The sequence below is a fragment of the Zingiber officinale genome, chromosome 3B (assembly GCF_018446385.1).
Source record: "Zingiber officinale cultivar Zhangliang chromosome 3B, Zo_v1.1, whole genome shotgun sequence".
Classification (NCBI taxonomy): Eukaryota; Viridiplantae; Streptophyta; class Magnoliopsida; order Zingiberales; family Zingiberaceae; genus Zingiber; species Zingiber officinale.
In genome coordinates, this window is record NC_055991.1 from 118,979,655 (window position 1) to 118,992,982 (window position 13,328).

At 36.4% G+C, this 13,328-nt stretch overlaps 1 protein-coding gene across 5 annotated transcripts; it reads left to right on the plus strand.

The window, feature by feature from the left end:
* The first annotated feature begins 6,410 nt into the window (after positions 1-6,410).
* On the plus strand, positions 6,411-13,057 carry LOC121967424 (protein HESO1-like). Of its 5 annotated transcripts, none has more exons than XM_042517639.1 (7): positions 6,441-6,513; positions 8,689-8,772; positions 8,860-8,968; positions 9,667-9,689; positions 11,014-11,199; positions 12,325-12,501; positions 12,744-13,057. In XM_042517639.1, exons 4-7 carry the CDS (start codon positions 9,677-9,679, stop codon positions 13,040-13,042), a joined length of 675 nt encoding a protein of 224 aa, XP_042373573.1. In that variant the 5' UTR covers positions 6,441-6,513; positions 8,689-8,772; positions 8,860-8,968; positions 9,667-9,676; the 3' UTR covers positions 13,043-13,057. The 5 variants fall into 5 exon arrangements, with proteins under 5 accessions (XP_042373570.1, XP_042373573.1, XP_042373572.1 ...); XM_042517637.1 differs by lacking the exon at positions 8,689-8,772 and adding an exon at positions 8,228-8,307 and having other exon boundaries at positions 6,449-6,513; XM_042517636.1 differs by lacking the exon at positions 8,689-8,772 and having other exon boundaries at positions 6,411-6,513.
* Positions 13,058-13,328: the final 271 nt, after the last annotated feature.

Below are 13,328 nucleotides of genomic sequence, written 5' to 3' on the forward strand. Positions count from 1 at the left end.
TTCGGGTTGCTCCATATAAATTTCTTCTTCCAACTCACCATTTAAGAACGCAGTCTTAACATCCATTTGATGTATTTCAAGGTCATACAGTGCTGCAATGGCTATTAGCACTCGTATGGACGTAATCCTTGTCACCGGTGAGTATGTATCAAAGTAATTAAGGTCTTCCTCTTGCTTGTACCCCTTGGCTACAAGTCTGGCCTTATACTTGTCAATTGATCCATCAGCTTTATACTTACGTTTTAGTATCCACTTACAACCTAATGGTTTATTACCAGAAGGAAGGTCTACTAATTCCCAAGTATGATTATTCATGATAGACTCAATTTCACTATTGACAGCTTCTTTCCACATTGGAGCATCGGGTCTAGAGAGAGCTTCACTTAATGTTCTTGGTTACATTTCTGACATGAAAGTCATGAAATCTGGCCCGAACGATTTCTACGTGGCTCTTCACTTTGATCGTCAATAGTCCTTTTATAACAGCTAAGTTCGATAACGTCATTTTTGTTTGAACTTCCGTTGTTATCACTTTCAACGTTTCCATTTTTATTTGGGAATACGTTTTCAAAGAATATCGCATTCCGAGATTCTATGGTTGTTCCCACATGTATATCAGGAATGTCTGATTTGTGAACTAGGAAACGATATGCACTACTATTATGGGCATATTCGACAAATACCGCATCGAACGTTTTAGGTCCGATCTTTACTTGCTTTGGTTTAGGTACTTCGACCTTTGCCAAGCACCCCCACACTTTCAGGTATTTGTACGATGACTCGCGGCCTTTCCATAGTTCATATGGAGTTTTATCATTTTTCTTATGAGGGATTCTGTTGAGAATGTGATTTGTCGATAATATTGCTTCCCCCCACAAGTTTTGAGGTAAGCCTAAATTTATCAACAAGGCATTCATCATTTCTTTTAGTGTCCGATTTTTACGTTCGGCAACACCGTTTGATTGAGGTGAGTAAGGCGCCGTTGTTTGATGGATAATGTCAGATTCTGTACAAAATTCATCAAACGGTGCACCATATTCTCCACCTCTATCGCTTCGAATTATTTTAATTCGTTTGTCAAGTTGGTTTTCAACTTTTATTTTATAGGTTCTGAACGCCTCTAGGGCTTCATCTTTACTTCTTAAAAGAAAGACATAACAGAACTTTGTGCAGTCATCGATAAAAGTAATAAAATATTTTTTACCTCCTCTAGTTTGCACAAATTTCAAGTCACATAGATCACTATGTATTAACTCTAGAGGAGTTGTTGTCCTTTCCACCGAATGAAAAGGTAGTTTCGTCATTTTCGCTTCCACGCACACTTCACATTTGTGTGTTCCGTCAACATTGACGTTTGGTAATAAATTTAATTTGACGAGACGTTTGAGAGTATTATTATGCACATGTCCGAGTCGATCATGCCATAAATTAAAACACTCAACAACATAACTGGAAGCATTTATTTTATTACCATCAAAATTTCAGAGTACAGGCATTACAACCATTTTGAATAGACCCTTTTCTAGGTACCCCTTTCCTACGAAGACACCATTCTTCGTAAGTACAAAGTTGTCTGACTGGAACACTAGCCTAAATTCGGCCTTGACCAATGCCGCTCCAGAAACTAGGTTCTTACTGATGTCGGGAACATGGAGTACATCAATGAGTGTTAGCTCCTTTCCGGACGTCATCTTCAGAACAACCTTTCCGAGTCCAACAATTGGCAACGTCGTGGAATTACCCATATAGAGCTTCCTGCCATTTATCGGAGTATACTTGGAGAACATCGCCTTATCGGAACAGATATGACGTGTTGCTCCAGTATCAATGAACCACTGCTTCGGGTTGGTATCCACCAAGTTGGCTTCAAATACAACTGCAGTGAGATCCAAGTCCTCAAGAGAGGTTGCGACATGATTCGCAGCATCCTTTGGCCCCTTGGTTGGCTTCTTTGGGCGTCTGCAGTCCTTGGACAGGTGTCCTGCCTTTCCACAGTTGTAGCAGGAGCCTTTGAACTTCTTTGCTTGAGCCTTCTTTTTGAACTGCTTCGGCTTTTTAGCGTTCGGCTCGACCAGGTTGGACATTTCGTCTATAGTCCGCTTGGTTCCTCTGGAGTCGGATAACTTTCGATTATCCTCCTCTATTCGTAGCCTCAGGATCAGGTCTTGCAGCCCTATCTCCTTTTGCTTGTGCTTTAGGTAATTCTTGAAATCCTTCCATGACGGAGGGAGCTTCTCAATTACCGCAGCAACTGCGAATGTCTCGTTCAGCTTCATGCCTTCGGCGTCCAGATCATGCAGTATTAATTGCATATCTTGGACTTGAGATGAAACGCTTTTTGAGTCCACCATCTTGAAATCCAGAAACCGACCGACGATGAATTTCTTCAATCCAGCATTTTCGGTCTTGTATTTCTTCTCAAGGGATTCCCACAAAGATTTTGCCGTCTCAAGAGAACAATATACGTTATATAACGTGTTGTCCAAGGCGTTGAGTATATAATTGTGGCACAGAAAATCTCCGTGAGACCACGCATCGCTAGCAGCCTTACTACCTTCCGTAGCGGCTGGCGTGTCTTCGTGCAAAAACCGTACAAGGTTTAGCGTTGTTAGATAAAACAACATCTTCTGCTGCCATCTTTTGAAGTCGGTTCCGGTGAATTTCTCCGGATTTTCTCCGTGCGGAATGGTTGTTGGAATGGCGGTCGGAACGGCCGTCGGAATGTCGTTGGTAGCCATATCAGTTTGCACGAAATATCGTTTACGACTGTTTATCCCGGGTAGCTTCTGGAGTATGCAAACTGATCGTCGAGGCTAGTGTTCGACACTATCTCCGTAAACGATATTGCTCCGCTACGGTGCTTAACGGATTGTTGCAATTCGTTCCCAAGATACAACGACGACGAACGTCTCAGAATCGTAGCACTCCGAATGCACAAGATGAGATGAATACTTGAGGAAGAGAAGAGAGGATTGAGTTCTGGAGGGTTCTATTTATACTGAAAGAAGAGGTTGAGTGTCCTTTGGGTGAGTGGATGTGTTCTTTGGGCTGGATCGATCTAGATCATCCATTCTGAAGGGTTGTAACCCTTCTCCAAGCCCACTTCAATCTCATCTATCAGATCTGAGGAGTTGTGACCCTCAGATCCCGCCTATTGTCATCGGCCATCGAATCTGGATTCATTGATTCGATGCTTCAGATCAAGACTCATCCCAAGCCGTCAGATCGTTACTCTTTGCGATCCAACGCTCTAGATCGCATCACAAGCGATCCATCATACCTATTTGATCAACGTTGATCAACGGTAGCCATCCATTCCCTAAGTCAACTGTCCAGTCATCTCCCTTTGCCCACGAGGATGCCGCATAGGTGTTGCCACGTCAGGTACGAGCCTGACATGTCACCCGAGTGCCACGACGATGCGTACGTGTGAAGTGCAAAGTGCGCCTACAAACCGCCCATTGCGCACGTGGCGGGTGGCGGGCTCACAGGTGCGAGCACCTGCTCGCCCTGGGCTAAGGGAGCACCTGTCCTTTTATTTTTGTGTTAACTCCATTAACACATCTTCATTAATAAGTAGAGAATACACATCGAGAATTTCCGATGTGGGACTATTCTCCCATACACTTTATTAATGAATAATAAATGTTATTTTGGGCCGACTTTAAACATTAATTTCTCATTCACCCTTAATCGGTTTTGAGCAAATTAATAGTCTAAATCTATCTACGCGAATCGTAGATTTCAATTTTGAAGGCAATTACGACTTTCAACAATTGATGGCTTCCTTCCTCAAAATCGTTTTGGTCAATTTAAGGCTCCAATATCCAACAATAATGACCATTAATGTCATTAACTCTGGCCACTGATCTGAGCTCCTATATAAGGAGACTCCGATCATAGGCAGAAGATATAGCAAAGCAAAGACTCTCCATTTTTCCCCTCATCCTTTGTCATGCAACTCCTGTTCGGCGGAGTGCCCGTGATAGCAATCGGGTGTCACTCAGTTCGCCGTGACCACCAGTGCTTGGTCGGATTCACGGTCGGTCGTTGTATCCTGAGAAACAGACGACCCTTGTAAGCCTTGAAGCACAGCGGAAGTGGGTGAATCTGTTTCAAGGAAACTGCAACTCTCGTAGGCCTCGATCCGTTTTTTCTCGGTCAGCCAGTCTCCTCGCCCGATCTGTCTTTTGCCAGATCAAGTGCCGCTCTGTAGACCTGCCCTGCCGCTCTGCAGACCTGCCCTGCTGCTCTAGTCTTCCGCTCTGTAGATCAGCCTTGTCGTTCTGCCTACAAACCTTGTCTTCCGCTCTGTATACCTGCTCTATCTCTCTAGTCTTCCGCTCTGCCTACAGACCTGGTCTTCGGCTCTGCAGATCTGGTCTGACGCTCTGCAGACCTGCTCTACCTCTTTGGTCTTCCGCTCTGCAGATCTGGTCTTCCGCTCAGACCTGGTCTTCCGCTCTGCAGATCTGGTCTTCCACTTTGCAGATCTGGTCTGCCGCTCTGCAGACCTGCTCTACCGCTCTGCAAACCTGCCCAGCCGCTCTTTGGCACATAGCAGAAATCAGTCTCTGCTGACAGCCTGAGATTATCCACTCAGGTCATTTCGACTATAAGTTGAATTTAATTCAATGTAGATTAAATTCAATTAATACTCGTAAATTTCCGGTATTAAATTGTTTGTTTCCAACAAAGATAACTAAAGAGATATTCTTTGTATCTTACCATTTAATTTGTGATTAAGATCTTGGTTAAGTTTGTATTTATCTACGATTATCTTTGTTGTTGTGTTGATTATTATGCCATCCATGTAAATACAAAAACTACATAAGATAATATAAATTATGTTATAATAGATAAGTTATTTGATTATTTATTGATAAATCATTGTATTCTTTCCCCTTTTTTTTACACCATCTATTTTATAATGGGGTGTTTGGTAGAAATAAAAGACAAAAATAATTTTCTCTTTCTCTTTTATTAAATTATAAGAAGTTATCACAAGCGCTCTTCAAGGTATGAAATCATATATAAATAATTCTTAATCTTAGTTTTTATATTGATGCTCTCGAAATAATATAAATTTTAGCTTTATGTTAATGAATTTAGTTTTATATTAATACTCTTGAAGTGGTACAAAATCTAAAATATAAATATCTAAAATTTATCAGAATATTGATTAAGATATAAAATTTATCAATATTCTTGAATAATATTGATTTACAATCTAACATTATCAATAATTTTGAAGAATTTTGATTAAAAATATAATATATGTTAATATTCCTAAAGAATATTGAAATATATTATTATGACATATTTGTTTAATATTTATTTCCTTTTAATTTTTATTGCTATAATATTTTGAGTGGACTTAAGTATTTGATTGTTTAAATAGAAACACTTTTTTTTTCTATAAATGATATTATTCTAATTATTTTCTTAATTTACTTTTATACCGTGATTGCTATGACAAATATTATAAAACTTGAATTTGTAGCATTTGGCCTACCTAGAAAAAATCATTTATAATGGATTTTGGCTACAAAGATTCACTTTGTCACTAATATGTTAAGAGATATAATAAAAAAAAAGGAAACAAATAATCCCTATAGAATCATGCAAAAATATTTATTTATTTTTGTTATCACCTTGATTATGTATTGAAAGTTGAGTATACCACTGTAAAAGAATTATAAAAACTTTGAAAAAATTAAAAGAATGTTTGAGCTTATATGTAGAGAGGTAAATTAAGAAATTTAGTAGACCATGGTAGCGGAGTGTTATAATAGATGATTAATTTAATTGTTGATTGATAAATCATTATATTTTTCTATTTTTGCACCATTTTTTTATATCTTATAAATAAAGGTATTTGATATATATACAAAAAAAATAGTGTAATTCTCTAGATAATGCTTGTTTATGACTAAATAGTTATTAGCTATGTCCTATTTCACTTTCAAAATGTACTTTATGTCATTTTAGCATCTGATTATTAATATTGTTGTTTTCGTAATATGCGAGATTATTTAATTAAAGTTGAAATTTATAAGAAATTGTAGATACATTTTACCGTTTTTTAACGAACCCGTAAAATTTTTTTCAAAATATCTAAATCATATGTCCTAATTTCAAAATTTTAAAATTAAGTATCCAATTTTATTTTTGCCCTTTATTCCCAATCCACTCTTAAAAAAAAAGATTAATTAGTGTTAAAAACTTTCCTACTTTGGGGTCAAAAGCAGTAGATTTTATTTTTTTTTTAATGAAAAATTGCAAATAAAATATGGAGGCGAAATGAGATTTATCCATTAATTAATTAATTTAAGTATTAAATATAATTCTGCCGTACAAGTAGTAAACTTACGTCATAAAAAAGTAAATTACGTCATAATTAAAAAATTATTTATTCTGGTTTGTTTTTACATCGACGTGCGCCGTTGCCTCACCTTTCCCGTTTCTCTCCGCCCCTTCGAAGCCGTGATCGCTCGCTCTCGAAGAGATCAGGTTGGTAATCAGCATATCCTCGGTTCCTTCTTTGCTTTCTCTTCCTTTCCTCTGCCTATATTCTCGCACCTGGGATCACTCTCGCGGTTACTTGGATTCCGTTGCCCTTCTAGGGCTTCTCTTTTCTTCCGCTACGAGGATTGGAGTTGGTTTCTCGTTTACATAATGAGAGATCCCGTGTATGTTCGAGCTGTGGAGTTGTTGCCCTTGCCCTTTACTTCAAAAATCTCTCTTTTATTGTTAGGTACAAGGTTTTAGATTTTTAGTTCCTATGTTGATCCGTGATACTGTTTTATCTTCCCAACTTTTTCTTTAGGACTTTTTTTTAGTGTTTATCTATGTGCGCAGTACGTTCATGAGTGTGGATGCTTTTAGAGTTTAGTTTGTTTAGTTTAACTCGTTGAACGTTCAAGGAACAACAGCTGAAATTGGGATGATCTGGTAATTTTCCTTGATTTGAACAATCTTGGTACATCAACTATATAGCTAGATTGTGGAAGCAAAATTGGCAACGATGGCGGAGGTGGCTATGAATGCAAAATCACAAGAAAAGGAATTTTGAAACAACACCGTATACATGGACACGAAGTATTCAACTTTTCACAACTCTCACTTGTATACCATTTTCAATGGAAAAAGAAACCAACAATTTACTTCCAGAACAAGGTGATCACTGAGAATTTCTCCCAAGAAGAAAGCATTCCTATGTATATTCTGACCCCTTTGTGCTATTTGCATGCAAAATCAAGTTTTATTGGTATCTAGCACAAATCCATATGTGAGGTGTTATTGGTATGTAGTGTGATTCCATAGGTGATGTGTTGGATAGATAGACTACTGCAAGGCGATACTGTGGTTGGCTGTGTGGCCTGTGCCTCCTTGCTTGAGCGATGCACACACACAACTTAGCATATCATGCAAATTTCAACACATCCCTATCGAGCCAAAAATCCACATTATATTATAAAGTGACAATTCTATTCTGAAGTTGCATAAATAAGGTGCTATTTATACTATTTATTCTACATTTTTTAACAATATGATAAGTGCTTGCTTAATCAATGTTCCTTTATCTTCTAAGCCAACTTTATAAACCGAAAGTATCAAGCTAAGTAGAATTACAAGTAAATCAATGAAATATAATTTCAGTAGTAATAAAAGAACTAATGGAATAGCAAAATTGGATGAACATGAAATTCCAATAAACAAGAATTTTGGATATCTTGAATCTATTACTTTACAAAAAAAGACATCAATGAAAATGCTATTAACAATATTAAAGGTGAGTTGAAGATCGATAGAATCTAGAATCTAGAATCAGATGAGTTGAAGAATTGATTAAAGTTAAAAGTGTAAGGATAAAGAAAGACGAAAGAAAATTCTAGTTAGCATAAGTAAAAGTTATTTAAGAATTGTAATATTACTCGTGATGGATCCTTGCCAAGATTACAATGGAGGGGTAAGACCCATGTAAACCCCAAACAGTTAGGAGCATTGTTGGCCTGCCTTTTAGTGTGCAGGGATGAAAACTTATTTTTTGTAGATGATTACAAGAGAATAAGTTGGGGAGAAAAAAATGTCAGCTTTAAGTAGAAATCGCAGGGCCACATGGGTTTCTGATTGGAGTTTTTAAATCCGATATTAGTTTATCACAAAAAAATTTATGTTTGTTGCATATATTTTGTATTTTCATGAATTTTCTTTGTGTTGTTAGGGCAGCTCAGTGTACGAAGATCTTGCCTTTGTCAGTCCACTGAAAGAAGAAAAACTTGCTATTTACTATGAACTGCAAAAGTACATTCTTGTTGCCTTCTATTACATTCATTGGTGTTTAAGAACATTACCTCTTGATGCTGTCGCTAGTCTTAGTCTATGTTTAAGAACATGTACTTTGACCTAAGTGCCATACATTGTGATTTTTTTTTTAACTTAGAGACATGGAGACTTGTCAGAATTTTTTTTTCTTCCAAATTTAGTATACAAGTACGGGGATACAACAATTATACAAATTAATTTTAATTATGTTAATCTCATATAATTTAAATTAATCTATTACTTTATTAATTGAGAGATTTGAGATGTTAATTAGGGTATTTTTCAGAAATTGCAATCAATGTAGCTATCGGAATGTTTAAGAGCTAATTTTTGCGATTTGTTGGGCTACTTTATGGTTAGATCATATGCTGATCGATTTGAGTTTCCTTGGACTCGAACCGGGTGGGAATCAAATCGAACGGAATGTTATATAGCTGGACAATGGTGAACCAAATAGGACCAAAACGGCTTCATAGTAGGTTTATGGATTCTTTTTTCTTCATTTTTTAACAGTTTCTCACCCACTTCCAGCACAATCCTACGTCAACCCTCCCCTTACTATCTCGTCATTGGACTTGGATACTGCATCGTCAATCATCTTCTTCAACAACAGTGGGCACTTGTGAGGCCGCTTTGTTAGGTAAGACTCCTTTTAACTATATCTTTTTCATTTTGTGTTTCATCTTCCTTTTATTTTTTTTCCCTCTGTGCTTGTGGGTATGGGAGGGAAAATGGACAAGTTCGAGAAATGGAGATCTCTACTTATGGTTTATTTATGAGGAGTGCCTTTCATTTTAAAGACAATTACAATGGTGACCAATTTCAAAAATTTGAGTTTCTTACAAATCTACCTAAGAATGTCCGAGAAATGGAGGTCTCCACTTATGGATTATATATGAGTGTCTTTCATTTCAAAGGCAATAATTAGTACACTGGCCAATCTCAAAAATTTGTGTTCCTTATATATCTTCCTGAACTCCTAGTCTTAGAATTTTTTGGTACTTGTAATCACTCGCTCAAGCTTACCATAAAAAGCAATAATTGTGTTACAAGATTAGTTCAGATCATGAATATGGTTTTTGTGTTTCTTCTCTACTGTTGAATTTTGAAAATGATTAGGTGTACAAGCAATTAGTATTTTTGCTGACTTTAATGATTATTCTTCCATGATGATTTTCAAATTGTTTTGATGGATGAAAATTAGGTATTTCCCAAAATTTTATGAAAAAAATTCTTCTGTCAAGGATCAAATAGCTGCAAATTGGTGATATGTTTTGTACTAACAACATTATTGCGTAAAGCTTACTTCTTACATATGGCATTTGGTTATTTGCGCAGGTCATGCAACATGTCTTCTACAGGTACTGTATTCAAATAAATATATCACTTATGAATTGCTCTCATTAGCCACATTAAAACATACCTTTTCATCTTTACATTTTTTGTATTTGCTAAATTATTTTGATTCCCCTTGCTTATGCCTTAATCTTTTAGTCTAAAAACAAAGTCTGTGATTGAGCAATTTTTACACTCCTGATTACTCAATATGATAAATTTGTTCAAATGCCTACAAAACTTTGCACTAGATTTCTTCTGCTTGAACTCAGTCATATTTATCTGTCATATACTAATGTTGGTATCTTTGGGTAAGGTTAGTGTGATATTGTGTGGGCATAATTACCTTCTATCATCCTATGATTATTGGCTTTCCCCCTGGCATTCATGAAAATGCATTTGAAATTTGATTGCTGACCTGTATAACACATACTGACTCCTATTGCCAGTCCAAGACAAAACTAGTAGGTATTAGCATCAGTGCCACATTACTAGTGTTGGTGTATGCAAGGTCTAATATCATTCTGAGCTAGGGCATCAGTCCTTGGTTGAAACAAAACTGTGCTGTTGCCATGCTAGCCACTGACACACTGCTGGTGGCACCAAATAGGATAGTGGAATCAATTCATGGAAGGAGGAGAAGGAGGTGGTGGAGGAGACAGCTTACTTGGAGAAGCAAACCTAGTCTGTTCGGGTCTCACTAAATAGGATGGTGGAAGATGCCTCTGCAGAAATAGGGGTTTAGGCATCTGTAGGGCATGGTTTTGAGGAGTTTATTTAACTCCGCATCTCAGGCCATTGGGTCTCACTAAATAGGATGGTGGAAGAAGCCTCTGCAGAAATAGGGGTTTAGGCATCAGTATGGTTTTGAGGAGTTAATTTAACTCCACATCTCAGCCCATTCTGCATTCCAGCTAGCTGGATGAATTATATGTTTCATGGTTAGGAACAGTTTCTAATGCGTAAACATGCAGTATTACTTTATACTGGTTGGTAATTTAATGTTTCACCTAATATACCAGCAAAACAAATATCATTTTAGTACCTCATGCTGATTAACTTATAATTTCCATTGTGCTCTATTGTACACCATATGAGTGTGTGTTTGCATCTGCATGGATCTTGCTATCTCAATTCTTGTTCTCCAGCAACTTTATCTTGCAAGTATAGTATCTCAGTAAGACAATGTTTAGGGATGGAGTATGCAGATGAACCTAGTGAATTATGTATGCTAATTTGATTTAGGAAGCTTTACATATTTTTTGAATTTTATTACTAGAAAAATAAGATTCTAATTGCTCCAAATTCATAAATGTTGTATTTATTGTTTTGGCCATGTATATGTTTCAGATTTATTGAAGCTTGCTGCAAATCTTGAATCAAAGAAATCAAAGATCAATTTTGAACCTGAAGTACTGTCAACTCTTGGATCATTGCTTCTTGATGTTCATGCTGTTTGTCAACCAAAGCCAACTGACTATGAGAACCGAAGAAAATTAGTTCAAAAGTTCAATAAATTGGCACTAGAAGTTTATGGTAGTCATATGACCCTTCATCTTCCATCTTTTATTTTGTAGAAACCATGTTTCTCTATGTTACACAACTTCCGACCTGAAGCTGTCATTATCTGATGGGCAATAATTGAAAATAAAACATTAATTTAATTGGACCACTACATTCAAATACTGCTGAATTTTGTTCATATAAATTGGCATTTGAGCCCTGCATTTTTATGGGAATTTTGTCTCTTTTCTTTTTTGAACAATAGATGTAGACATGTTTTAATTTTTCAATTCATGAGGCAATACTTGATGACATTGTGTTGTTGTCATTGGCTGTAGTACTCGCATTGTGCTGGTCCTGTTGGCCTTCAGAGTATGACTTCTTTTGTGTTTGGAAATTGACTATTGCTTAAATTTAACTGTGTGGAAATTCAATATATAATCATAGTTCACATTGGGTTAGACCTGTATCTACTGCCCGCTATAGCATGTATAATTTGACATGGTTTTTTCGTAATAAATCACAACAGTGCATGCATACAGAAGGGCCTTCCTACAGGATAGAATAACTTCTTTTCATTTTGTCTAATTGTTCTTAAGGCATTCTTTGATATATTCCATTTTGCTGTTATGATTCTTAATGAACATATCTGGTTGATGGCCTGTTACTTGGCTGGATGATTTTGAAGGGAGAGGGAAGGGGGAGTGAAAGGCTAAGGAACAAGAAAAGCTAAGAGGTCTCATCCTATTTTTATTGTTGCTTCCCTTCTGTCCCTTTGTTCCTTCTTCTTTGTTCACTCAACAAACTCCCCAGTACAATGATGTTTTTTTTTTGTCCTGACCACGAGGTGTCATCACCAAACATTGGATGTGAGTGAGAGCAACTAGGTTACACCCCTCCCTACAATGTGAATCCCTCCAACCTTTGTCTAGAAGCTCTACAGATCTAGCTCATTTACCACTAGACAAAGCTATTTATTAAAATACCTGTTGCAATTCATCAAAACATGAAAAGCATTATCATTACCTGCAAAAGTTATCGTTGAATTGTCATCTTACAATATATTCCTTTCTCACATTTTCAGAATACTCGTTTCTGCATGTCTTTGGTTGAGACACTGCTATTGACGTTTTCTACCTTTTCATTCTTTTTATTCAGGCAAAAACAATGGCTTTCCGGCAGTGGAGGCATTTGGGTCTTTCACTATGGACTTATTTACCTCTAATAGTGACCTGGATCTATCAATTAACTTCAGTAATGATATGGTTGACTTCCCCCGTGATAGGAAGATTTCTTGTCTTAAGATACTTGCAGATGTCTTGAATGATCATCAAAGTAAAGTCATATTTCTTTTCTTTATATCTTTTAAACTGCATACCACCAAAAAGATCGGTGCAAAACTTTGGCCAATGTGACTAAATGTGGGTTGTTTTTGCTCATGCTGTTTATGGTTAGTATATGCTCAAATTGTTTTCATCTTATGGTTGTATACTCAAATCGGTGACATCTTGTTCTTGATCATTTTGCATAAATTATTGTTTCCCAAGTTCTAAGCCTTTTTCCTTTTGAGATTACAGAGAGGGGACTTGTCACTAGGGTTTTGCCAATTTTAACAGCTAGAGTTCCAGTTTTGAAAGTTGTAGACTGTGAAACTGGAGTGGAATGTGATTTTTCAATTGAAAATAAGGATGGCATTTCCAGATCCTTGTTCTATTCAATTGTTGCTTCAATTGATGAAAGATTTTCGAAATTGAGTTATTTGCTAAGATTCTTATATTTACTGCTTTATTTGTTGATATCAACTATTGCTTGGATTGATGAAAGGTTTCTGAAATTGAGTTATATGGTAAGATTCTTATATTTACTGATTTGTTGATATCAATTGTTGCTACAATTGATGAAAGTTTTCTGAAATTAAGTTATTTGGTAAGATTCTTATATTTACTGCTTTATTTGTTAATATGCTAGTACTCATAGTTGAGTTTCTTGAATTTACTCTCAGTATGATTAAGTTTTCTTATATTATTTTTCTTTTGTTTCATATCCTATACTTATTTCAGGATGTTTTGCCATGTTGTGAAGTTTATGTATTTTTTCCTGTATACTTGTGTTAATTTCGGGAGAGAAAAATATATGTTTTTATTGTCAGCAAGAAGTATGAT